The sequence below is a fragment of the Acinonyx jubatus genome, chromosome A2 (assembly GCF_027475565.1).
Source record: "Acinonyx jubatus isolate Ajub_Pintada_27869175 chromosome A2, VMU_Ajub_asm_v1.0, whole genome shotgun sequence".
Lineage (NCBI taxonomy): Eukaryota > Metazoa > Chordata > Mammalia > Carnivora > Felidae > Acinonyx > Acinonyx jubatus.
The window spans coordinates 12,106,422-12,134,079 of record NC_069383.1 but is presented as its reverse complement, the minus strand read 5'-3'; the positions used below and the strand labels follow the sequence as shown (position 1 = coordinate 12,134,079).

Below are 27,658 nucleotides of genomic sequence, written 5' to 3'. Positions count from 1 at the left end.
CACTAACACTATAGACGAATGTTGACTTTTTCCATAGGAAAACAAACTTCAGCTCAACAAGGAAAGATCATGAGTGGGAAGGGTATTTGGGTAGTTGACCACAGGGATCTGCTTGGCAGCTCTCTCACTTGCTTGATCTGCATATAAGGAGTATGCTGGGCACCTGGGACTGTGTTCTCTAAGACGTCACATTCTGTCTCCTCCACCATGCACTTTCTCCAGCTCCTGTTCAGAGCCAGCTCTGCTGCCCTGCTCCTGGTTCTCTGTCTGCAGCTGGGGACCAACAAAGCTCAGGAAAACACGTGAGCCAAGCCTTTCTCTTCCTCACGAAAATCCTTTCAGGGAAGGATCTTATCTTAGCCTGAAAATCTCTACATCCTTTCCTGAAAACTTTTCAACTTTCCAGAACTCTGGTCCCAGAGACTCTCCTAAACCCCATTTCAAGTTCCACTTCTCTCCTCTTAGGAAGTCTCATAAACTATACTCATATTTCCACTGGGTTCTTCTAGGTTGTCCATGGAAATAAGTCTCCCAGTGTGCATATAGGCTATAAGTAACAATCAGTCTTGCTCTATGGCTCTGATCCACATCCTGTCCATAGTCTACACCTTTGTCAGATTTCTGGTCAGTAAACTTTACATTCTCACACCTTGCCTCCTAGAACAGCAGGTTTAGCAAGTCTGTGAGTTCTAGCGATAGCTTTAAGCAATGTTAGTAGGACTCACTAAAGGATCAGAGGCTCTGATCACTGATCCTTGACCCCATGGTCCAAGGTTGAGCCAGCCAAGCAGCTTAGACATTCTTCCTATTCTGAAGCTCAAAGAAAAAAGCAAGTACACACTCACGCACCACCTACACTAGGACCTGGGAACACAGGCTCAGAAGCCAAATCATTGAGGGTACATATTTGAAGGAAGCAGGAAAATTGGGGGAAATGAAGTAGGAAATGGAGCCAGAGTCTGGGAGAAGCAGGGACACTCAGCAAATCTAGGGGGTTTTCTCAACAAGAACAGGGTTTTGAATGCTGGGTTTTGGGATTGTGATTCTGATGGTACCCTCTGTGGCACAACCAGATGTCCTGTCCTGGAGTAAAACATTCAGAGTCTTGACAAGTTGGTAGAATGGAGCCCAATGTCCTAAGAAATTTTGAATGGGGACAGGTTCAGACACAGATATCACCCCATGTAGCCCTTAGGGGGCAGCAAGTTGGTGAAATAAGCTGTACTAATTAGGGTGATCAGAATTCCCGTCTGCCCAGAAATTTCTCAGTGTTAGCACTAAAAGGCTGTCATCCCAGGAAGCTCCTCACTCCTGGGCAAGCTGATCTGATCACTCACTCTAACTAAGCTGGTCATCTTATCACTCCTAAATTCATTTACAAATGAGAGGAATTTTGGAGGAATTTTGGAATTCCTGTACACTGAGCACTAGAGCAACTGGCACAAGAAATGCAATGTCTCCAAAATCTGAGATGCTTTACCCTAGGAAAATGGGACTGTGAAGCATTGTAGCCAAAACGGTAAATTCCCTCCTGTCCCACCAATACCAAGGAGTTCAGCCAGGAGTTTCTGGGAGAAAGAAAGTAACTCTCCTAGTCTTGAACCCAGGTCTCCCTGATGAAGAAATCCTTGACTTCTCTCTGCTTCCATTTCCTTTTCCCATCAGATTGTGATATGTGGCTTAAAAGTATGGTGGCATCTAAAGGCCTCAAACATGGCCATATGTCCAAATTCTCTGCAGTCCTAAAGAAATACAAATACCTAGGCCCCACCAGGAATCAAAGAAGGATGATCTCAAGGATGACTCTAAAAATTCCTCCAGTGCATTGAGATGTTTTTGGTTTAACACGATTCTGTTGACATGGAATTTTCTAGTAATGATGACTTGAGCCTCCCCCACCCCACATTAGTGGACAGTCAACAGAACCTGAAGGATTTTATTAAGAAATGACATGTAATATTATACTTTTATTCCTTTTTTTAAATTCATTTTTTTGTCAGTGGAAAGAAAGACAATGCTCAATTTTAAATAAAGCATCAAAGCTGCTATATTAAACAAAACAAAGTCTTGTAGAAAACAACCAAAGCAAACAAGGATCAAAAATTTCCAGGGGTTCTTCATTATTGCACTATATGCTAAGTAACTTGGATGTAAATTAAAAAATTAAAATTAAAAAAAGTCCAGGGGTTCTGATGCTCAGCAATTGATTCAGCTTTCATTATCCCCTTTGCTTTACACCTTCCCTGTTGCTTACGCTCTGCTCATTGTGTGCTCCTCTCGTGCACGGGACAGATCTCTGATCTCTACCCTCCTTCCCTGTTCCCCAAAGCGGTCGAAAAGTGATAAAAATGGAGGTACAGATGCCCCGCAGAGCAAACGCAAGTGAAGAAATCACTGTGAAGATGAATGTTAAAACAGAATTGCGAGAATGTATGGTGGTAAGTAGAGGCCTGGGGTAGGGGGTGAACTCAAGACAAATCTGACTCCTTAGTTATGAATACAATTAGATTAATCTCTCACTTTAATATCATGCATTATACTTAATATGAACTGCAATCCTCATGCTCCCAATTCTCATATATACTTGATCCTCAGAACAATCATCAGACCTTGGGGCAGATTACTATTCTCATTTTACAGATAAAGGAATCCGATCCTGAGGTGTAGGAAGGAAGAGAAGGAAAGAAGGAATGGGTAGTGAAGAAAAACACAGCTAAGAGGGAGAAGAGAGGAAAAGCTTATGAGCTGGGAGAGAAGTGGTAAGAGTTCCTCCAAGGTCCGGAAGATGATTGTTTGAGAGGAGAGGTGGGTATAGGGGGTTCTCACAAGGAAAACTGCAACCCCATCCAGTGCACTGAGGCAGGTGGGCAGAAGAGATATGTTGCACAGAACACAAGGGATAAGATTTGCTCCTTGGCAGTGAACTCTGAGCAAAGGCTGCGTTGACCCCCCTCCCTCTGCCCTTTTGCTCTATTGTCAGAAGTTCACTCCTGTTCCAGCCTCCTCTCCCCAATAAGGAGCCCACGCTGTCTTCTCCCCTTTCTCCAATTCGCAGTTGTGGGAGGGAGGTCCAATCCCTTTATTACATCAGAGGTGTTCAAATGGAAATGAGCATAAGTCTCACCTGTGCCTTATCACCAGCTGCTCTGGGCCACAAGGAGAAGGGACCCGTGCCGGTTTAGGGCTTTTCCCCAAGGAAGAGTGTGTCCTTCTCTTCCCTGCCAGCAGTCTCCTCTCGTGTTGTCCCCCACACGCAATCTGCCCCTTGTTAGCTACCTCTGTTCTATGGCCAAAACCCAGGCGTTTCTCCCCTGCCTCCTTCTAGAAGTACACTCTCTCAGGCAGCACATGCATGAGTTTCCTAACTCAAATTAGATTTAAGTACAATGATTAAAAAGAAAACAGAATTGGAAGCATGAGAATTGTTATTCCTTAAAATATATTCTAGAAATGGCCCCATATCTGTAAGAGAAAGATTTCTGATCACTGAGCAAAGAACAACATGGCTGCTTTGTCAAATTTGTCTGTTCACAGTCCAAGAATGTGAATACTGCATGTTAGCTGCGGGTGGGAGGGAGGCCACATCATAATTTCTCAATTCTGTGTTTTGTTTATCATAACGACTGATGACAAAAAGAATGAGAATGTATGCATAAAGGTCTTGTGATAATGGTAGTTCCTGGTAATGATAGATAATGAAAGTCTGTTTCCACCCCTGAAAAAGTGATAGGTGTAAAAAAATGTGCTTAATCAACAAAATCACACGTGAAATAATTTTGTGCTACTGTGATTCATAGGACTATGTTTTAAGAACAATGCTAATACATACAGAGAAAGACAGATACCATGTGTTTTCATTCTTATGTGGATCCTGAGAAACTTAACAGAAGACCATGGGGGAGGGGAAGGGGGAAAAACGTTACAGAGAGGGAAGGAGACAAACATTAAGAGACTCTTAAAAACTGAGAATAAACTGAGGGGTGGGGGGTAGGGGAAAGTGGGTGATGGGCATTGCAAATTAGAAAGAATTTTGTTAGTTCTGGTCAACCAATTTTTATTTGTAGCTTCCAATATAAAAAAAATGTCTGGCTACAGAAACATCTTCAGATTTTTTTTCATTTAGGAAAATATAATTTTTATGTGTGAAGGTTCTAATACCTAATCTTCATTTTCTAACAATTATAATGTTTTGCAAGTAAATTTTTGATCAAGTGAGGTATTAGGATCACAAATTTAAAATTAAAATAGATTATACCCTCAATCATGAATATAAAGATTATATAATCTTTTAAGGTTGAAGAGAACTTGTAGCAAACCACAGTGCTTTGCTTAAACATTTGTGGTATGGAAGTGCCTGGGTGGCTCAGTCAGTTAAGCGTCGGACTTCAGCTCAGGTCATGATCTCATGGTTCATGGGTTTGAGCCTCACGTGGGGCTCTGTGCTGACAGCTCAGAGCCTGGAGCCTGCTTCGGATTCTGTCTCCCTCTCTGCCCCTCCCCACTCACACTGCCTCTCTCCCTCTCTCTCTCTCTCTCTCTCTCTCTCTCTTTCTCTCCCTCTCTGTCTTTCTCTCTCTCAAAAACTGAATAAACAAAAAAAAAATTAAACATTTGTGGTATGGACCATTTTGTTGATCTCTTAAAGTCTAGGGAATGCTTATGAGGAAATTACTTTTAAATGTGTGAATAGGGGCACTTGGTTTGGCTCAGCCAGTTGAGCATCTGATTCTAGACATTAGCTCAGGTTGCAGTCCTGGGGTCGTGGAATTGAGCCCTGCATGGGGCTCCATGCTGAGTGTGGAGCCTGCTTGGGATTATTTCTCTCTCTCCTCTTGCCCCTCTCCCTGGCTGGTGCACTTGCTCTCTCTCTCTCTCTCTCTCTCTCTCAAAAAAAAAAAATAATAAATAAACAAATGTGTAAATAAAATGCATTGGACTACACAGGAAAACTACCATATTGAAAAACAAGTGATAATGATTATTAAAAATAAACTTTTGATACAGTACTGTTTACATTACTTTATTGACATATTAGCTAAAAAGGCAATACATTTAAAATATAGACAAGTTAAAATTTATCTTATAAAGATGATCTACATAACAGTTCTTGTTGCTCAGCCTGAATAAGTAGCTCCAACTGTACGTTGGTTTTGACAAGTGAATTCCAGTGGCCTCTGACTTTTTGTTTTGAATAGTCAAGTGTTGAAAATTCTGACTCATTGGGATAAACTGTTGTAAATGTCAGAAGAGATAAACCCCCAGCAAGAGTTTGTTTCTTGAAAGAAATGCCAGGATCTCCAAAATATTCTGAGTAAAATTCCAGTGGGGAGAAATCTTGAGCTCACCATTTAGAGCTGACAAGCTATTTAGTGCACAGTTTCCAGTTACCTGGACAAGCTTCAGGAGATGGGCAGATGGCCCCGGCCATGACCATGCAACCCCGTGATATAATGTCCCTGTGTTCAAGGTAGTGATGCATGCAGATAATAGTTTGAGATATATAAACCTGTAAAGTGGTATGAACACATCTATGTTTCCCTTCATGATAAAATCACACACACTGCAAATGCCACTGAGGATCATTGATGACATAGTGGGAGGAAATGTTCAATTTCAGTGAGAGGTTAATAAAATAAAGATACAATTTCTTTCCATCTGAGTTCACAGACTCAGTGAATTCTATCCACAGACCCCCCTGGGTCCATGGACTCCAGGGTAACACCCCTTGCTGAACACTAACCAGACAAAAGCTTCCTGACGCTGCTGAAACTTATATATCAAGTTGCAAAGCCCTCTCAAGTTAAAAAAGGAAAAAGGAAATTTACCTTCAAGATTTCATCCGTTTTTCTAACAGCCAAGTCTGGTAGGTGACTGTTTTCCTCTCACAACTGAGGAAAGAGAGACTGAGAGATGTCACTTCAATCATCAAAGGTCACAGAGTTGGGAGGAGCATAGTTCCAGGAGCAAGGTCTGGTTTTGGCCTCCACACCCAAGATCCAAGCTGTGCTGTGGTAGCAGGCCATTCCTGAAAGCCTTAGCCAGGAAACCACAGCAAGCCTGCTCCTCAGATGAAGGCTGCCTCAGAATGAGTTCTCCTTGCCCTGTCAATTCACTTACCTCTTCCCTTCGGAGCCCAGACCCATAGCACTAAAGCAGGACATGTTGCCAGAAAACCTTCTGACCTAGGCTTTAGCTCCTGAAAATGATAGACAAAAGAGGACTCCCCAGTGCTTCTGGTCTACATCTGTCCCTGACCTTTGTGCATGAAAGATGTCCTCCTCCTCCTCCTCCTCCTCCTCCTCTTCTGCCTCCTCCTTTTCCTCTTTCATGCTCTCTTGTCTTTCTTTCCCTTTCCCACTCCCCAGACTAACACTGGGTCCTCTCTGCCCACTTCTTCCTCCCCAGATTACATCTTACCTCAGAAGCAACATTACAATCGAAGGTCCTTTTAACTATCGTTTCACCGCCTGCCTCTGTAAGAATATTCCAAGAAATTTCTACTGGAACTTTCACATCAATGGTAAGTATAGGATGGGGCACCTGGGTGGCTCAGTCGGTTGAGGGTCCGACTTGGGCTCAGGTCACGATCTCACTGTTTGTGGGTTCAAGCCCCGCATCGGGCTCTGTGCTGACAGCTCAGAGCCTGGACCCTGCTTTGGATTCTGTGTCTCCCTCTTTCTCTGTTCCTCCCCTACTCATGCTCTGTCTCTCTTTCAAAAATAAATAAACATTAAAAATTTTTAAAAAATAGTAAGCATAGGGGTCATCCAAGTGAAGAACTATCTACTAGGGTAGGGAAGCCATAAAGAGAAATGTTACTCCAGATATGAAACAGAATGTCAGGGCAGAGGGTGGAGGGAAAGGAGGGAAAGAAAAGGGAGAGTGGATGGGGACTATGCCCAGGTCTGAAAGGTGAGGGGTTGTATGAGAAAAGCTAACAAGGGAGATATATTTGCAGATGACTGGGGGGAAACTGGGTCCCAGTAGAGAAGTTCATGAAACTAGTAAAAAAAGCCAGAAAACTGGGGGTTACAGTGTTATAAGAAAAGATCTTTGTCCTTGTCTCTTTCAGAAACTGCAAAAATAGTAGCAGTGGCCCACGTTACTGCACAGCTAGGTATCTGCCCCAACGATGAGGCAGTGGTGCCCTTGGAACCAAAATATATTTATACCATTGGGACCATAACCGTAGGCTGACCTTGGTGGAAGCCCTTGTCTGCCCCCAAGGATGGTTCCTCTACAGAAATTGGGCTGGAGTATCTGTTGTGGTCTGTAAAATAAACTTCTCATAAGCTTCTCTGTGTTCTGTGTCTTCCCTTCCAAATCTGTCCCAGAGGAGCCTCGGAGCACCCAGAATATCTGGAACTTTGTTCTTTCAAAGAACTGTTACTGAAGAGAGTTTATGGTTTCTCATTGTCCATTGGTATGAAGAGGGAGAGATGAAGAAATAGAGACGGGTCACAGAATCTGAAATTCCCTAGGCTCCCAAATATGAGGCCCCTTCCCTGTTCCCATGCCCTGTGCTTCCTTACTGTAGGGAAAAACTCAGAAAGCCAGGGAATGCCAAATGTTCGTGGGAAATGAGGGTCAATGGGGCCATTAGGCACAGCTGGTTAACATAGTACCAGGGTAAAAATGTGAATGTGTATGAATGCCTGCCCAGCCAGACAAACATAAACTGCTCTTGATCTTTTCTTTCTCATTGATTTTTCCTGATGGAAAAAAAAAAAAAAAAGGATCATTAATCATACCAAGAGCCACAGAGCAAGTGTCAGAGACTATGCTCATCTATTCTTGTAAAGATACCACATCTGACAAAGCAGCCGTCAAGGGATTTTTTGTTTGTCTGTTAGACGATTCCAGGGTCCCACCCTCCCAATAGCACATTCCTTCCTGTTTTACCAAAGGGTATGTCTGCAGATCCAGGAGGCATGAAGAGCCCCCAACAAAATCACCCCAATAAGGTCCACACAAAGACACACAGTAATTAAAATGACCAAAGTAGTGATAAACAGAGAAGTTTAAACGCAGTAAGAAAAAGGAAAAACAGTTACGTAGAAGATAAACCCCATCAGGCAATCAGCTGAGTGTTCAGCACTCCGCAGGCAAGAAGGGAGTGGCATGATATATCCGAAGTGCTAAAAGGAAAAACACCTGCAGCCAAGAATACTCTATCCAGCAAGGCTATCATTCAGAATAGGAAGAGGGCTAAAGAGTTCCTAGACAAACAAAAGTTAAAGGAATTCATGACCATTAAACCTACGAGAAATGTTAAAGGGGACTTTTTAAGTGGAAAGGAAAGACCATAAGCAAGAATGAGGAAAATAGAAAGAAAAAAGGCAGTAAAATTAAGTATTTCTATAAACATCAGTCAAGGCAATCACAAAATAAAAGGATGTAAACTATGCCACCATACACCTAAAATGTAAGGAATGACAATTTAGTGTTTTTAGAATGGTTTTACACTTAAACAACCATAAACTTTATATAGACTGCTATGTGCATAATGTTATATATAAACCTAATGGTAACCACAAATCAAAACTTGGTAATAGATATGCAAAAAATAAAGAGAAAGGAATCCACGTATATAACTAAAGAAAGCCAGCAAACCATGAGAGAACACAGCAATAGAAGAGAATAGAGAAGAACTACAAAAACAACCATAAAACAACTAACAAAATGGCAATTAGTACATACCTATCAATAACCACCTTGAATATAAACGGACTAAACACTATAATCAAAAAACACAGGGACATGCAATGAATAAAAAAGCAACACCCTTGTATATGCTGCCTACGAGACACTCGTTTCAGATCTAAAGACACAGGCACATTGAAAGTGAAGGGATGAAAAAGCATTTATCATGCAAATGGAGGTGGGGCAGATTTCAAGATAAAACATCCATGTTAGGTGCATGGTCTCTAGGTAAAAACATTTTGCTCTTTTCTAACAAAGTTCAGAGGTTCAGACTTATCCTGAGATCAATGTTTTCATTTGTATCTACATAAACTCTCTATCCCAAGTCTCAGAATCTGTTTATTCCTTATGAGGGTCCTGAGTTTATCATAGGAATCTTGGTAGTGTTGTAAATCAGTCCTTTTTAAACCTGCCACCATTACAGTGAAATCGCGAGCCTGATTCTCAGTACAGCTGATTTTCTTGGTTTTTTTTTAACTAATTTATTGTCAAATTGGCTAACATACAGTGTGTAAAGTGTGCTCTTGGTTTTAGGGGTAGATTCCCGTGGTTCATGGCTTACATACAACACTCAGTGTTCATGCCAACAAGTGCCCTCCTCAATGCCCATCACCCATGTTCCCCTCTCCCCCGTCCCCCCACCATCGACCCCCTTCTCAGGTTCAATTAATTTGCTAGAGCAGCTCACAGAACTCAGGAAAACACTTTACTTCTACTTTACCGTTTATTATAAGAGCATACGTTAGAGATGAACGTCCAGATGTTAGAGGTGTGGAAGGCAAGGTATGCAAGAAGGGGCACAGAACTTCCATGCCCTTTCCGGAGTGCCTCTCTCCCAGAACCTCTACATGTTCACTAGCCTGGAAGATCTCCAAACCCTGTCCTTGTGGGTTTTTATGGAAGCTTCACTACATTGTCATGGTTCATTATATCATTGGCCACTAGTGATTAAGGGCCTCTCTCCCCCCCCCTAGAGACGGGAGGAAAGAGGGAAGCTAAAACTTCCAACCTCCCAATCACAAGGTTTCAGTTCTCCTGGCTACCAGCCCCCCATCCTTAGAGGCTTTCCAAACATCACCTCATTAACCTAACAAAAGACCTTTATCACTCTCATCATAAGAAATTCCAAAGGTTTGAGGAGCTGTGAGCCAGAAATAGTGGATGGACAAAGACCAAATATATATTAGAAATACATTTTGGTCATCCAAATGGCCAAATATATGTTTCTTATAAATCACAATATCGTGATCTGTATCTCTTTGCTGGTGGTCTTCTTTCAGAAATATGAAAGACCACTGTCCACACACATGGCAGGTTGGAAAGGCAGGTGGGGATGGGAGCACCAAAAACCCTGAGGAGCAACCCTCAACCCATGACATGGAAATTGGCATGGATATACCCAAGTTCTTACGTCTCTGGAGTGTAATACTTATGAGGCATGTGTTTTAACCATCTGCCAGAGATCTCCCTCAGGATTAAGCTTGTCTTCCACTCTGACAACTTGGCTTAATAATGTACCCTTTATTTACTATGTTCCCCTGAGCATATCAATACACATACTCTCCTGCGCATGTTTCCTAAATTTTCAAAAAAACCAAAAAACACTTCCATTAAAATCTTTGTCTCAAAGTCTGCCCCTGAGGGAACACAAACTGAGATGAATTTTTCAGGGTGTTTACGAATAGTGATTGCTGGGGCACCTGGGTGGCTCAGTCAGTTGAGTGTCTTTTTTTTTCTTTTATTAATTTCATTTTTTTTAATATAATTTATTGTCAAATTGGCTCATGTTCCCAGAGTCGTGGGATCAAGCTCCGCATTGGGCTCTGCACTGAGCTTGGGGCCTGCGTAAGATTCTCTCTCTCTCTCTCCTGCTTCGGATTCTGTGTCTCCCTCTCTCTCTGCCCCTCCCCCACTTGTGCTCTGTCTCTCCCTCTCTCTCTCAAAAATAAATAAAAATTAAAAAAGATTTTAAAAAAAGATTCTCTCTTTCTTACTCTGCCTCTCTCTCTCTCTCTCTCTCTCTCTCAAATTAAAAAAAAAAATAGTGATTGCTGAGGAAATACATCTGTAGCACCAACAGCAACTCCCACAGAAAGGAAGGGAAGAAAAAGAACACTGTTATATCATATCAGATAGCAATGGCATAAAATAGTTCTAAAACATTTTGATATATCTCTTTTGGTATAGCCACTTTAGCTAAGGTCATATTTTAATGGGACCTAACAACAAAATCGAAATAAAACATTAAACTTTTTGTCAAGTGTTAGGGTCCAAAATGGGGTGAGGGTTAAAAAGGAGATATCATCTTGAAGGAAAACTACCTGCAACCAGCAGCCAAATGGTTACCCAAAATATACACATTACAAACGGCCACAAATCACAGAACCAAAGCACCTGTAATACCAACAATATCAACACCAGGCAACAATTGTAGTTCTGGATTGGGAAATCAGAGGACCAGGAAAAGGTGACTTAAACACCACATGCTAGATGGGGAGTGGGGGATCATGGAGAGAGGAGAGATTCCCCTGGTTCGAGATGAAACTTCAAAGCCAAACTGCAAACACATAAAGAAACTAATCCAGGCTTAGAGTTTCAGTTAAGCAAGATGAGTAAGTTCAAGAGTTCTGGATTGTACCTATAATCAACAATACTGTACCGTACATTTAAAAATTTGTTAAAAGGTTGATCTCATGTTAAGTATTCTTGCTACAAGAAAATAAAAATTTTTTAAAAAGAAATCTAATGACAATCTACTATTAAACTAATAGAACAGTCTTAAAAGAGGCAAAAAATTTTAGAGGCAGAAATGAAACAATGAGAAATAAATAGAAGTAACCAATTAGAAACCTTGCAAAGGAAAAATATACTCACTGAAGCTTTTTAAGGTGCAAAGAAAAATTAATAAACTGAAATGGACCCAATGAATAAAATATTTGTAAATTAGAAGATAGTGTTGAAGAATTCATCTCAAGTTAGAAAAGAGCTCTATGAACATATTAGTTCGTGCCTTTTGCTCCAGAGCCCTGTGCAATTTATCATTTGTCCCATATTTAAAATTTTTAATTAGTTGCATTAAAACATGCCAGGATGGGTTTGATACTTTCACTTAGTACTCCAACTTCTGCCCAGGTCTTCTCTAATAGTATGTGAGATGCTCCACTAAAAACCCAGCTGGCTTTTCCCCACACATTTCAGAAACAGTGGGTCTAATACTTACTCTTTTGAAGGACAGTGTCCAGGGAACTTACTGCAAAAACAAAGTGCCCTCATTAGTGAGTGGCTTGGGCCCCGTCTCCTTCCAGCCTCAGAAGGTACTAAAAAGACAAAAAAGATGCCATTCTTGCCAGCTCCACCCACAAGCAGGGCAAAATTTGAGATTTGCATGAAGCCTGTGGGTCACCAGTTGGTGAGAACAATGAGGAATGCAAGATGTTATAGCTTAGGTGAAAAGTGTTTAAGAATAGAGACTGACCAGTCCTATCATAGAGTATGTAGAGAGTGGTCTGAATGAATGTTCCTGATACGGTACTTTGCATTTGTTTGTGTGTGGTGTAAATCTACAACTACTTATTTGCTTTATAATTTGATCTTTTAGTGATAAACCCGTTGGCCTAAGTGGACTCAGAAAAAAAAATGTACGATAATAAAAAAATTAAGTACTCAATTTTTATTTCTCAAGAAAGTTGATGATGAATATGCTTGTTGTCATTTACCATCTATTGTGCAGACTACAATAATATTGGTGACCACATGAAAACCCTAGACCTAAGTCTACTTCAAAAGTTAGTTGTTACTGGGCACCTGGATGATTCAGTCAGTTAAGCCTCTGACTTCAGCTCGGGTCATGATCTCACGGTTTGTGGGTTCGAGCCCGGTGTCAGGCTTCCTACTGACAGCTTGGAGCCTGGATCCTGCTTCGGATTCTGTGTCTCCCTCTCTCTCTGCCCCTCCCCTCCTCATGCTGTCTCTTTCTCTCAAAAATAAATAAACATTAAAAAAAAAAAAACTAAAGAACGGGTCGCCTGGGTGGCTCAGTCAGTTGAACATCTGACTTCGGCTCAGGTCATGATCTCACAGCTGTTGGTTCGAGCCCCGCGTCGGGCTCTGTGCTGACACCTCGGAGCCTGGACCCTGCTTTGGATTCTGTGTCTCCCTCTCTTTCTGTCCCTCCCCCACTCACCCTCTGTCTCTTTCTTTCTCAAAAGTAAATAAATATTTTTTTTTAAGTTAGTTGTTACTTTTAAAAGACTAGACCTAAAGATGACATTAATGTACTTCTGTAGAAGGTGCATTTCATTCATATCTCTCAGTAGAGCATGACCTTTCATTTTGGTCAAATGCCTTTAGCTAGATTAAGAAAAAGAGACCAAATAAAATCAGAAATGAATGAGGAGATATTACAGCTGTTACCACAGAAATACAAAGAATCATAAGAGACTATCATGAACAAGTATATGCCAACAACCTGAATAAACTAGAAGAAAATGGATAAATTCCTAGAACCATATAATCTATCAAGGCTGAATCATAAATTCAGCCTTGGGAATGGGATCCCAGAATGGGATCAATAACAAGTAAGGAGATTGAATAAGTAATCAAAACAAATAAAAGCCCAGGACCAGATGGCTTCACTGGTGGCTTCTATGATATAAAGAAGAATTAATGCCAATCCTTGTCAAACTCTTCAAAAAAACTGAAGATGAGGGAACACTTTCAAACTCATTTTGTGAGGCTAGCATTAGTCTAATAAAGCCAAAGATACTATAACAAAACTATAAGCCAATATCTCTGATGAACATAGATACAAAAATCGTCAACAGAACACTAGCCAACCAAATTCAATAACTTATTAAAAGAATCGTACACTATAAGCAAATGGACTTATCCTTGGGACGCAAAGATAATTCAACATAGGCAAATCAATCACTGTGGTACACCACATTAACAGAATGAAGGATAAAAATTATATGATCATCTCAATAGATGCAGAAAAAGCATTTGATCAAGTTCAACAATTTTTCATCATAAAAACACTCAACAAATTGGGTATAGAAGGAATGTATCTCAACATAACAAAAGCCATACATGACAAGCCCACAGCTAACATCATACTCAACAGTAAAAAACCAAGTTTTTCCTCTAAGATCAGGAACAATACAAAGATTTTCAACTCTCACGACTTCTATCGAACATAGGACTGGAAGCCCTAGCCACAGAAATCAGGCAAGAAATAAAAGGTATCCAAATCAAAAAGGAAGAAGTAAACTGCCAACATCTACATTTTCATGTTTTTTGTGCATATACCAAAAAGGAATTGAAAGCCATTCATGCTGAGTCCATTAACAGAAGAAAATTCCCAGTAATACGACCTTAGTTTTACAACAGTTTTATCAGTCTTTCAAATAGAGATATCGGTTAATTCAAACAATAGATTGTGTTCACCCAATTCATGAATTAAAAAAGTGAAGCTTTTGGAAGTTCCTTCTGTTTGAAGATGAAATAGCTGACATGTTGGTGTGTGCTACAAACTCATTTAAAAAGGTAAACATTGAAAATAAAAATTATTTGTTTGGTAGTTCACAATATGAACACAAATTTTAGTAGAGGACAGTGTCACATTAAAAACAAATATTCTCAGGATGCCTGGGTGGCTATCAGTTAAGCCTCCGACTTCTGCTCAGGTCATGATCTCATGGTTGGGTCGTGAATTTGAGCCCCACATCAGGCTGTCAATGCCCACTTCAGATCCTCTGTTCCCCCTCTCTCTCGGCTCCTCTCCCACTTGTACTCGCTCTCTCTCTCTCTCTCAAAAATAAACATTAAAACATTTTAAATAAAAAAAGAAATCTGTGAATCAGAAAGATAATTGGAATTGTTTGTGGTACAAGCATAATTTAAATAGCATTCAAAGAAGCGGACCTACTTTACCAATCAAAATAGAAGCTGTAGCTGACAAGCTTTGCAAATATTTTCTTATACAAGCAGAATAACTGACCTACAAAATTTGCATGATGTGTCTCCTATTGGATACCAAAAATTACTTCGGCATGGCACTACACACTTTCTCCCATCGCTTCTTCTCATTAGTCATACTTCAGCTATGTTCAAACCTTTGAAAAACTGTTTTATAGATGTACCTAACTAAGTTTCCCACAATTACATTGAACGTTTTGGTAAACAGTTCCTGTCAGTTCTGATTACAGTAGCCTCCCCTTATCCTTGGTTTCACTTTCTGTGGTTTCATTTATCCACAGGCAACTAAAGTCCTTCTGACATGTTGTCAGAAAGTCAATAGTAGCTTAAAGATACGTCACACTAGGTCATTCACCTCCCTTCATCTCACCGTGTAGGCATTTTATCATGTGACATCACCACAAGAAGGAAAAGGAGGAGTACAGTACAAGAAGATATTCTGAGAAAAAAGACCAGATTCACATAACTTTTATTACAGTACATTGTTATAATTGTTCTATTTTATTAGTTAGTATTGGTATTCTCTTGCTGTGCTTAACTTATAAATTAGACTTTATAATAGGTATAGATGTATAAGAAAATCATAGCATATTCAGGATTCGGTATTGTCTGCAGTTTCAGGCATCCACTGGGGATCTTGATACATATACCCCACTGATAAGGGGGGACTACTCTACATTTTGTGTTGAATCAGAGGGAATTATGTGATCCAAGTTTGTTTCTTGGGTTGTTTTTTGTTTGTTTTGGTTTTGGTTTTGTTGTTTTTATTTTAGAGAGAGAGAGGGCAAGTTGGCAAGAGGGGCGGAGGGGGAGGGAGAGAGAGAGAGAGAGAGAGAGAGAGAGAGAGAATCTCAAGCAGGCTCCAACACTCAGTGTGGAACCCAATGCGGGGCTCGATCCCATGACCCTGGGACCATGACCTGGGTGGATATCAAGAGTCAGGCGCTCAGCCAAGTCACCCAGGTGCCCCAATAATCCAAGTTTTAAACATAGGGAGCAGAAAACATTTCAGTTTTTAAAACTTTTAGTAAGTTACAATGATTGGAAAACAACTCATAAATAGGAAAACATTGACATTTATCCCTACACAAGAAAGAACAGAAAGAAAAAGAAACTAAACAAAATAAACTATGAGTGCTCAATGGTACAGAAAATTTAATTGTAAAATTTAAAAATTGTGCTTTAAAATACCTCAGTTTCAAGGTGCCTGGATGGCTCAGTTGGTTAAGTACCCAACTTCAGCTCAGGTCATGATCTCACAGTTCCTAAGCTCAAGCCCTAAGCCCCACCCCACCCCCACTGGGCTCTGTGCCGACAGCTCAGAGCCTGCCTAGAATTCTCTGTCTCCCTCTCTCTCTCTGCCCCTCCTCCACTCATGTGCTCATTCTCTCTCTCTCTCTGGAAAATAAATAAACATCTATAAATAAATAAATAAATAAATAAATAAATACCTCAACTTCTAGAACAAATATTTTGATAGTTATTATTTTTAACTGGGTAAACGTGCATTCGGTATTACAATGTTACAATGAAATAAAATTGAAAATTATGCAGGATTTAAAATTGGTAAAATATTCAGAAGAATCATGGACATGGAAAATGTATTTGAGTTTCATCTTGTCAAATATTTTGAAGAAAGATTTTTTGAATGGAAGCTAAAATATTTACAAAGTTCTAACTAAGAAAGTTAGTATTGAGAATATCATCTGTTTAACAAAATTTTCTCAGCATGTACTAATTATATCAACACCTGTGAAGACTATTTTCTTAATAAAGAAGAGTCCATTGAAGAGTCAACAATTTCAAATGCATTAGCCATAAAATGCAACTATGAATAACACTGCAGGTAATTTTATGAAGATAAGAGAAATAATAAGAGGTATTGAAAAACATGTTATTCAGAACACTATCAGTGATATGGTATTGGAAATAAATGTGACTAAAAAGTTTATTAAAGTACATGAATTTATAACAGAAAAGTTGTCTATTTGCATTTTTTTAAATGTTCAGTTAGTCAGTACAAGAAAGTAGTTTTAATTTTGCTCTAGAGATCAAGGATATATGGTTTTTAGAAAGACTTTGAAGTATAGTTGACATGCAGTGTCATATAAGTTACAGGTTTACAACAAGGTGATTTGACAATTCTACATGTTGTGCAATGCTCACCATGAAAGGTATAGTTACCATCTGTCACCATATAAAATTATTACAATGTTATTGACTATATTCTTTATGCTGTATTTTTCATCCTCTGGACTAATTTATTTTATAACTGGAAGCTTGTACCTTTTAAACCCCTTCATCTATTTTACCAATCCTTCTACCCCCTTCCCATCTGACAACCACCAGTTTGTTCTCTGTATTTATGAGTCTGTTTCTGAAAGTGAAATCATATGATATTTGTCTTTCTCTGTCTGGCTTATTTCACTTAACATAATATCTTCTAGGTCCATCCATATTGACACAAATGGCAAGATTTCATTCTATTTTATATGGCTGCATTATATATATATATATATATACACACACACACACACACACACATACTTATATATATACACATATATACATGTATATATACTGTATATGTATATATATGTGTGTGTGTATATATATATGTATATACAATATATATACCCATCCATTGTATCTTGGCTACTATAAATAATACCGCAATAAACATAGGGAAACATACATCTTTTCAAATTAGTGTTTTCATTTTCTTTGGTAAATACCCAACAGTGGAATTACTGGATCTTATGGTATTTCTAGTTTTGATTTTTTGAGGAACCTCCATACTATTTTCCATAATGGCTACACCAATTTACATTTCCACCAACAGTGCACCGTATTTTTATTATTTTCTTAATACTTACTTATTCATTTTGAGAGAGAGAGTGAGCAGTGGAGAGGCAGAGAGAAAGGGAGAGAGAGAATTCCAAGCAGACTCCATACTGTCAGCAGAGAGCTTGACGCAAGTGTTGATTTCACCAAATGTAGGATCATGGCATGAGCTGAAATCAAGAGTCAGACACTTAACCAACTGAGCCACCCAGGCACCCCACCACATTTAAAAAATATTTTTTGAATAGATCTATTTTACCAGTCTACCAACAAATAATAAAAATTTTCAGCCAATAAATTCAGATTTACTAACTGTATAATCACTGTAGTGCCCTTTTTCATTCCCAAAACTGTCTCATTTGCATGATAAATTACATGGTTACCCTAAATGGAATGCAGAATAAGGAGACAGAAATACTAAAAACTTGCAATAATTATAAAGAAAAACCAGGTTTAATATGAATTCCAGGGGAGCCTGGGTGGCTCAGTTGGCTAAGCCTCTGATGTCAGCTCAGGTCATGATCTCCCGGTTCATGAGTTCAAGCCCAGCATTGGGCTCTGTGCTGACAGCTCAGAGCCTGGAGCCTGCTTCAGATTTTGTGTTTCTGTCTCTCTGTCCCTCCCCCACTCGCATTCTATCTCTCTTTCAAAAATAAATAAACATTAATTTAAAAAAAAAAAAAGGAATTCCAGATGAGGAGAATGAAAGAAAAGTCTGAAAGACATTTTTAAATATTTAAAGATATTGCTAAAATTTACCAGTTTTTAAAAATGTATAAAATGTCATATTTAGGACCCTTTCTGAATGCCAAGCAAGACATATTTAAAAGTAATAATAGGGGCACATGGATGGCTCAGTAGGTTAAGCATCGGACTTCAGCTCAGATCATGATCTCACCATTTGTGGGTTTGGGCCCCACATCAGGCTCTGGGTTGACAGCTCAGAGCCTGGAGCCTACTTCGGATTCTGGATCTCCTTCTCTCTCTCTGCCTCTCCCCTGCTTGCACTCTGTCTCTCTCTCTTTCCCAAAAATAAATAAACATTAAAAAATTTTTTGTAATAATAATAATAAAAGTCAAGTTTAGCCACATAGTAGAAAAATACAGAAAATTTAAAAATATAGTCTTTTTTATTTTTGCAAGAGTGAAAGAGAGCACGCAAGAAAGTGCAAGCAGGGGAGGACAGAGAGAAAGAGAGAGCAAGAATCCCAGGTAGGCTCTATGCCCAGCACAGAGCCCTACGGAGGCTCCATCTCACAACTGTGAGGTCATGCCTGAGTCAAAATCAAGAGTCAGATGCTTAACAACTGAGCCACTCAGGTACCCCTAAAAAGAGATAATCTTAAAACTCTCAAAGACACAACAAAAATGATAATATTAAAGTATAACAGTATATTTCTCATCAACAATAATAAATACCAGAAATAAGAAACTAACAAATCCAAATATTCAAAGTGCTGAGAGAAAATCACTGTCAAACTAGAATTTTTTACCTAGTCAAATTCTTATTAAAATAAGAGCAAAATAAAAATATATTCAGACATCCAAAAACTAAGAGAACCTCACTCATAGAGAAACAGTCATCCAAAGATTAATAGAGAGTTGCTGAAAGTCTTTACCAAGAAACACAAGATCAAATCAAAGAGAAGGATTAACTTAGAGGAAACAGACAGTATGTCAGAAGATGGAAACTTCAAAAGACAATTAAAAACACCTTCATACATATAGCAAGAACAGGGCATTATTAAAAAGGAATATTAGAGGGGTGCCTGGGTGGCTCAGTTGGTTGGGTGACTGATTTCAGCTCAGGTCATGATCTCACAGTTTGTGAGTTTGAGCCCCGCGTCTCACTCTGTGCTGACAGCTCAGAGCCTGGAGCCTGTTTCGGATTCTGTGTCTCCTCCTCTCTATACCCCTCCCCTGCTCATGCTCTGTGTCTCTCTGTCTCTCAATAATAAATAAACATTTAAAAAATTTTTTTTTATTTAAAAAAAAAAGGAATATTAGAGGGGAGAAAGAGACATATGGTAGTTTAAAAAACAATAGTAGAAATGAAAACATTCAATGGAATGGTTGGAAGAAAAAGTCAAGGAAATCTCTCAGAAATTAGAATTGAAAGGGCGGGCCTACGCCGGCGGACTCCATCTTGTTCTGTGTCCTTCACCTTGACCACGCCTCCTCCCCTTGAGTAACCTCCCGCTCACCCGTTCAAACTTCCCTATCAAAACACACCCCGCGACCTGCATAACAGGACTCCGACCCTTCCCCAGCCAATCGGCTGAGGCCACAGCCATTACCTCACCAACTGCCCCTAGGCCCCAGTAAAACCTTTGTCCTTTTGAAACTCGCTCTCTCTCCCCAGTATCTCACCGCTGCGTTGGTGCAGGTAGGGGATTGAGCTCGAGCTAGCTCGAATAAAGGCTCTTTGCTTTTGCATCGGACTCGGCTCCCTGGTGGTCTTTGGGGATCACGAATTCTGGGCATAACAAGAATAAAATGCTAAAGAGATGAAAAAAATGTTAAAGTCCAACCACAAATATTAGGAATTCAGAAAAGAAAGAAGGGAGAAAAAAAGTAAAAGGAATCAATAAATTGATAATTGACATACTGCCCAAATTGGAAGATGTGATTTTCCAGATTGAAATCCCAGTCCAGTTAGTAAAATAAACATCCAGCAAAAGATATCATTATGAAAATTCAGGATAGTGTAGACAAAGAGAAGGTATTTTGTGACTCCAGAGAAAGAGACGTTAAGTTACATGTAAAGGAACAAAATTGTGATTAGACTCTTCAATGGCAATGGCTGAGGAATTCAATTCACAGCCATAACACTCATTGGTTGGGAAGTTAGAATAAAGATATCTTTTGACATGCAAATTTAAAGAAGTGCTCCACCAAATTAAGGGAGTAAACCAAGAAAACCAGACAACAGGGAATTCACCATAAGACAAAAGTAAAGAGACTCACCAGGATAATAGAGAAGGGAGAGTCTAAAATAGCAAGAGGGCAGCAGGCCTTCAGAGATCTCCAAACCTGTCCAGTTTGGAGTAGATAGAAAGGATCAACTAGTTATGTCTACAAGACATAGAATATCTGATATGGCTGAGCATATTGAAAAAATATTTAGAAAATCAGGATCAAAGTTGGGATGAGTTGATGACAAATACGTAAAAAACTAAGCAACAAATTCTCTTTCAATTGCTCTAGGGAGAACAAAAATCTGCATATAAAACAAAAAGTAATCACAAGGTATCACCTGAGGCTCAACTACAAACTTTATTTGCATTGTCATAGTGACGTAAATATCAGACATTGTATTAACCACTTATTATAATATAAATGTATGGGAGGCATGAGGGACCGGAAGAATGTGTGAGTGTGGGTGTACGAAGCTGCTATGTGGAGAGTGAAATAGAGCTAAACCCTCATCTTGCAAAGTGGGAAGTCAAAAGAAAATGACCAAAACTAGAAAGAAAAAAAAAAATCAAGAGGTAGCACAATAGGTATGTTATTTAGAGACAGACATGGAGAAAAATATCAAATGAAATGGATAAACGAATTGAAAATGATTTCCTCTGAAGAGGGGAAATGAGATGGGGAGGGGAAAGTAAACGGTTATTTTTCTAATAAATATAATAAAAAGTTATGTAGGAATACAACTCTTTATGCACACAGTGAATAAAAATGTTTGACCTAGTTGCATTACTTTTTCCTGTGTCAGGGTAACTGTTTACAAGATCAGTAACTGAGATTAGCTGTACCAGGAACAAAAAGAGGCTGATTTATGGGCACCTGTACTGAACATTAATCTTGGCCTCATTCATCTGAGCCCTTTACTTAACCATTGCAGTCAACTTGATTATTCACCATCCAGCCTGCCTCAGAGACCTACTTACCATCCAACATACTAAGTCATTGAGAGAAAATACCTTTTTCAACTGTAATACCTATGGGGCACTTGGGTGGCTCAGTCAGTTAAGCGTCCAACTCTTGATTATGGTTCAGGTCATGGGTTTGTGGGATCAAGTCCTGCATCGGATCGGGCTCTGAACTGACAGCACAGAACCTGCTTAGAATTCTCTCTCTCTGCCCCTCCCTGCTCATGCTTTCTCTCTCTCTCTTTCAAAATAAATAAGTAAACTTAAAATAAAAAACCTTAAAAAAAAAACCTATTGTAATACCCATAGGCACTAATCTTTAGAGTTTCTTGAGATAGGATCCCTGTGTTTCACTTCTGTATCCCAAGTGCCTGGTATACAATATGTGCTCAAAAAATTTATTAGTATGTACATGTTTTACCCATTCAAAGAAATTCTTTAAAAGGAAATCATAAGGGAGGTTACAAACATAGTTAGAAACATATGACAATAGAAGTCCTACACACCAAATTTCACAGGGCTACTATAACATAGTACTTAGCAGTAAATATATATACTTATTTATTTAAAAAAAAAAAAATAAGCAGGGCGCCTGTGTGGCTCAGTCGGTTAAGCGTCTGACTTTGGCTCGGGTCATGATCTCACAGTTCGTGGGTTCAAGCCCCACATCGGGCTCTGTGCTGACAGCTCAGAGCCTGGAGCCTGCTTCAGATTCTGTGTTTCCCTCTCTCTCTGCCCTTTCCCCGCTCGTGCTCACTTGCTTGCTCTTTCTCTCTCTCTCTCCTCCCCTCAAAAACAAATAAACATTAAGAAAAATAAGAAAAATTGAAAACCAGTTGTCTAGGCATTCAACTAAAAAAAACCTTAAAAAAGTGACAAAATAAAACTAAAGGAAGATGTAAAATTATATTAATGATACATGAAGAGATAATGCAACAGAAATGAAAGAAACAATGAAAGATAAACAAAACCTAGAACTGAATCTTCAGGGTAGGAGATGGGATATCTAGCAAAACAAGAAAACTTCTAATTAGAAAATTATTCTAATAGAAAACAATGAGAAAAGACACAGACCATACTAGAAAAAGAAAAAAAAAGAGGCAATAACTATAGAATAAATAGTGGAGGTTTACTCCAAACTCATAGGTGTAATTTTACGCGAAAGAAGGTTGAAAACCCACATGAAACAGACATTTTTCTAGAAAAAATATACATAATTAAAATCACTCCCCCGCAAAACTGACAAACTAACCAGGTAACTACTTAAAAAATTGAATTTGTAATCAAATGTCTACCCTGCTGCTTCACAAGACAAAAAAATCCTCTTTATCCAATGTAATTGTACTTTGGATCAGACACTATTACCTGCAAACAGATTGCATTTCCAAGCCTCTTCTGAGAATAAATGCTGGTCTATGACTAACATCAGCCAACGGTATGCAAGAAGAGCTGTTGCTTTGCGGTTTACGGGAGTCTTACTTGAGGGTCATTTCCCTGTCTCGCATGGTCTTCTTTTCCCCCTCCTCCACACTACTTCCCTCTCCTACCTTGTTTAAGCGCTGTTTGCTATTGTTATTGTTGTTACTATGTGAAAAATGACTTTAGATGAATTGCTTTCTTTTGTGATACCATGTTTATTCATTAAAATGATACTATACGGGGCACCTGGGTGGCTCAGTCGGTTAAGCGTCCGACTTGGGCTCAGGTCATGATATCACACTTTGTGAATTAGAGCCCCACATCGGGCTCTGTGCTGACGGCTCGGAGCCTGGAGCCTGCTTCATATTCTGTGTCTCCCCCTCTCTCTACCCCTCCCCTGCTCACGCTCTGTGTCTCTCTGTCTTTAAATAATAAATAAACGTTAAAAAAATTTTTTTAATAAAAAAATTTAAAAAAATAAAATGATACTATAAAAGAATACTTAATTACAACGGAGTATTACTCAGCAATCAAAAAGAATGAAACCTTGCCATTTTGCAACTATGTGGGTGGAACTGGAGAGCAATATGCTAAGTGAAATTAGTCAGTCAGAGAAAGACAAAAATCATATGACTTCACTCATCTGAGGACTTTAAGAGACAAAACAGATGAACATAAGGAAAGGAAACAAAAAGAATACAAAAACAGGGAGGGGGACAAAACAGAAGAGACCCATAAATATGGAGCACTAACTGAGGGTTACTGGAGGGGTTGTGGAAGGGGGTATGGGCTAAATGGGTAAAGGGCACTAAGGAATCTACTCCTGAAATCATTGTTGCACTATATGCTAACTAATTTGGATGTAAATTTAAAAAAATAAAAAATAAAATAAAAGATTAAATAAATAAATAAATAAATAAATAAATAAATAAATAAATAAATAAAAGAACACCTAACAATGTAGAAAAATGGTCACAATATTGTTGTGGTAAAAGTTTATATAGAGAGTATATGCCAAGAGGCTAGTACATTTTTAGAAAGTTTTTTTCATAAACCAATAATTTTATTTTTTATTTTTATTTATTCTTTGTGAATTGCTTTTAAGATTAAAACCATAAAATGTCAAAGGGCAACTGGGTAGCTCAGTGGGTTAAGCGCCGGCCTCTTGATTTCTGCTCAGGTCATGATCTCATGATTTCAGGAGTTGGAGCCCCACTTCGGACTGTGTGCTGACAGCGGCTAGCCTGCTTGGGATTCTGTCTCCCTCTCTCTCTCTGCCCCTCTCCCACCATGCACATGCTCTCTCTCTTTTTCTCCCTGTCTCTAAAAATAAATAAATCAACATTTTTTAGGAAGTGGAACTATAAAATGTCAAAAAGAAGATATGTTTTAACAGCAAATCTGAGCTGAGTGTAAAATACAACAAAGGGTTTGTTGTCTTTTGATGTATAGTTAATATACAATGTTATGTTAGTTTCAGGTATACAACATTGTGATCTGACAAGTCTATACATTACTTAATGCTCTCCATGATAAGTGTAGCCACCATCTGTCACCATACAATGTTATTACACTATTAATGACTAGATTTCCTATGCTGTACTTTTCTGTGACTTACTTATTTTGTGACTGAAAGTTTGTATCTTTTAATCCCCTCCACCTACTTCATCTCTCCCCCTACCCCCTTCTTTCTGGCAATCACCAGTTTGTCCTCTGTTTATGAGACAACTACAGGTCTTTTATTTGAGGCAAAATGTTTATTATTATATCATTGCTTTTACAACTAATTTAAAAAAATTTTTAATGTTTATTTATATTGAGACAGAGAGTGAGAGACAGAACATGAGTGGGGGAGGGGCAGAGAAAGGGAGACACAGGCTCCAGGGTCTGAGCTGTCAGCACAGAGTCTGACACGGGGCTCAAACCCACGAACCGTGAGATCATGACCTAAGCTGAAGTCAGTTGCTTATCCAGCTGAGCCACCCAGGTGCCCCAATATTTTTAAAATAAAATATGTAGAAATTAGATAATTGCAAAATATCAAATACAATAGTCATTGCTGAGATGCAAACTTTAGTCTTTTCTATAGTTATTTAAAATATTCTACAGTTTTCAAATGAAAAATAATTATTAATATCAAAACTATAATTAACTACACAAAATATTTTCATAGAATCTCTGTAAGTAAGGAGAGTCATAAGCATGCGCACGGGGGAGAAAAGAAGCACAGAGCTTACTACATGATGAAAGGTAATTGTGCCATGAACAAAACAAAGCTATCTTAACAAAATCAACTATAGGGATCTCTAGAGTATAACAAGTATGAAATGTAAATCTTGTGATCTTATAATACTCTGTATAGATTATCATTTGCCTCTGGGTTTAGTATGATAAAGATTTTTTTTTTTAAGATTTTATTTTTAAGTAATCTCTACACCCGGGAGTGCCTGGGTGACTCAGTCAGTTGAGTGACCAACCTTTAATTTTGGCTCACGTCATGATCTCATGGTTTGTGAGTTTAGCCCCACATTGGGCTATGTGCTGACAGTGCAGAATCTGCTTCAAATTTGTCTGTCTCCATCTCTCTTTGCACCTCCTCCCACTCACACTCTTTGTCTCTCTTTCAAAATAAATAAACATTAAAAAAAAAAGTAATCTCTACACCATGGTGCTCAAACCCACAATTCTGAGATCAAGAGTCACAAGGTCCACCGACTGAGCCAGCTGGGTGCCCCTAATAAAGATTTTTTTTTTTTTAATGAAGAAGGGAGAGACACCTGGGTGGCTCAGTTGATTAAGCATCCAATTTCAGCTCAGGTCACGATCTTGCAATTTGTGGGTTTGAGCCCCTCATGGGGCTATCTGCTGTCAGTGCAGACTCTTGCTTTGGATTCTGTCTCCCTCTCTCTCTGCCCCTCCCCTCAGTGCATACTCTTTCTTTCACAAAAATTAGTAAACATTTAAAAAAAAAAAGAGGTGCGCCTGGGTGGTTCAGTCAGCTGAGTGTCTGACTCTTGATTTCAGCTCAGATCATGATTTCACAGTTCATGAGATTGAGCCCCACATTGGGCTCTATACTGGCAGCATGGAGCCTGCTTGGGATCTTGGGATTCTCTCTCTCTCTCTCTCATTCTCTCTCTCTCTCTCTCTCTCTCTCTCTCTCTCTCTCTCACACACACACACACACACACACACACACACAATAAATAAATAAACAAACAAACAAACATTTTTTTAAAAAAGATAAAAGATAAAAAGAAAGAAGGGAATGCCCCTCTACTTTTTACTTCAATTCAAGAGACTAGTGAAAGATGTGGCAGTTTCTGTGGTAGGAAACAGAAACCAAAGGAAGAAAATGTTCCTGTGAAATGCTATGATAGTTACTGCCGAAAAGAATCTGCTCAAAGTTTTTGGGTTCCCCCGCCCGAAAGGCTCTACTCATAGCAAAACAACTCTGAAAAGCATGAACAAATTCAGAAGATTCAATTTCAAAATCTATTACACAGTTACAATAATTGGTAATAGGAAACAATCAACAAAACTAAAAGACAGCCTATGGAATGGGAGAAGATATTTGCAAATGACATATCAGATAAAGGGTTAGTATCCAAAATCTATAAAGAACTATCAAACTCAACACCCACAAACAAATAATCCAGTGAAGAAATGGGCAAAACACATGAACAGACACTTTACCAAAGAAGACATCCAGATGGCTAACAGACACATGAAAAGATGCTCAACATCACTCATCATCAGGGAAATATAAATCAAAATCACAATGAGATACTACCTCACACCTGGCAGAATAGCTAATATTAACAACTCAGGAAACAACAGATGTTGGCGAGGATGCAGAGAAAGGGGAACCCTCTTGCACTGTTGGTGGGAATGCAAACTGGGGCAGCCACTCTGGAAAACAGTGTGGAGGTTCCTCAAAAAATTAAAAATAGAACTATCCTACGATCCAGCAATTGCACTATTAGGTATATACCCACAGGATACAAAAAAGCTGTTGCAAAGGGGGACAAGCACCCCAATGTTTATAGCAACACTATCAACAATACCCAAAATATGGAAAGAGCCCAAATGTCCATCAACTGATGAATGGATAAAGAAGATGTGGTATATATATACAATGGACTATTACTCAGTGATCAAAAAGAATGAAATCTTGCCATTTGCAACAACATGGATGGAACTAGAATGTGTTGTACTAAGCGAAATAAGACAGAGAAAGAAAAATGTCATATGATTTCACTCACGTATGGAATTTAAGAAACAAAACAGATCAGCATAAGGAAAAGGAAAGAAAATAAGATAAAAACAGACAGAAAGGCAAACCATAAGAGACTCTTAAATACAGAGAAGAAACTAAGGGTTGCTGGGGGGGGTGGTGGGTGATGGGCTAACTGGGTGATGGGTACTAAGGAGGGCACCTGTTGGGATGAGCACTGAGTGTTATATGTAAGTGATGAATCACTAAATCTACTCCTGAAACCATTACTACACTATATATTAACTAACTTGAATTAAATAAATTTTTTAAATGAAAAAAAAAATTGGTGGTGTTATTCACAAAAAGACACATAGATCAATGGAAAAGAAGAGACAGTTGAAAAGTAGACCCACATAAATATAGACAACTGATTTTTTACAAGGTCACCAAGGCAAGCCAATGAAGAAAGGATACTTCTATCAATAAATGGTTCTGGAACAACTGGTTATCCACATGCAAAACAAAACAAAACAAAATACCTAATACCTTGACACATTCCTCACAGTTCATACAAAAGTTAAATTGGAATGGGTCATGGACCTAAATATAAAAGATCAAA

At 38.9% G+C, this 27,658-nt stretch overlaps 2 protein-coding genes across 2 annotated transcripts in view; one reads left to right on the top strand and one right to left on the bottom strand.

Moving 5' to 3' along the window:
• Positions 1-27,658, bottom strand: part of KEL (Kell metallo-endopeptidase (Kell blood group)) — a 258,323-nt gene that overhangs the window by 159,233 nt on the left and 71,432 nt on the right. The gene's annotated exons all lie outside the window — the stretch shown is intronic.
• Positions 145-7,296, top strand: PIP (prolactin induced protein). The gene is made up of 4 exons (XM_015084702.3): positions 145-302; positions 2,330-2,438; positions 6,406-6,520; positions 7,073-7,296. The coding sequence occupies exons 1-4, from the start codon at positions 208-210 to the stop codon at positions 7,195-7,197; spliced, it is 444 nt and encodes a 147-aa protein (XP_014940188.1). The 5' UTR covers positions 145-207; the 3' UTR covers positions 7,198-7,296.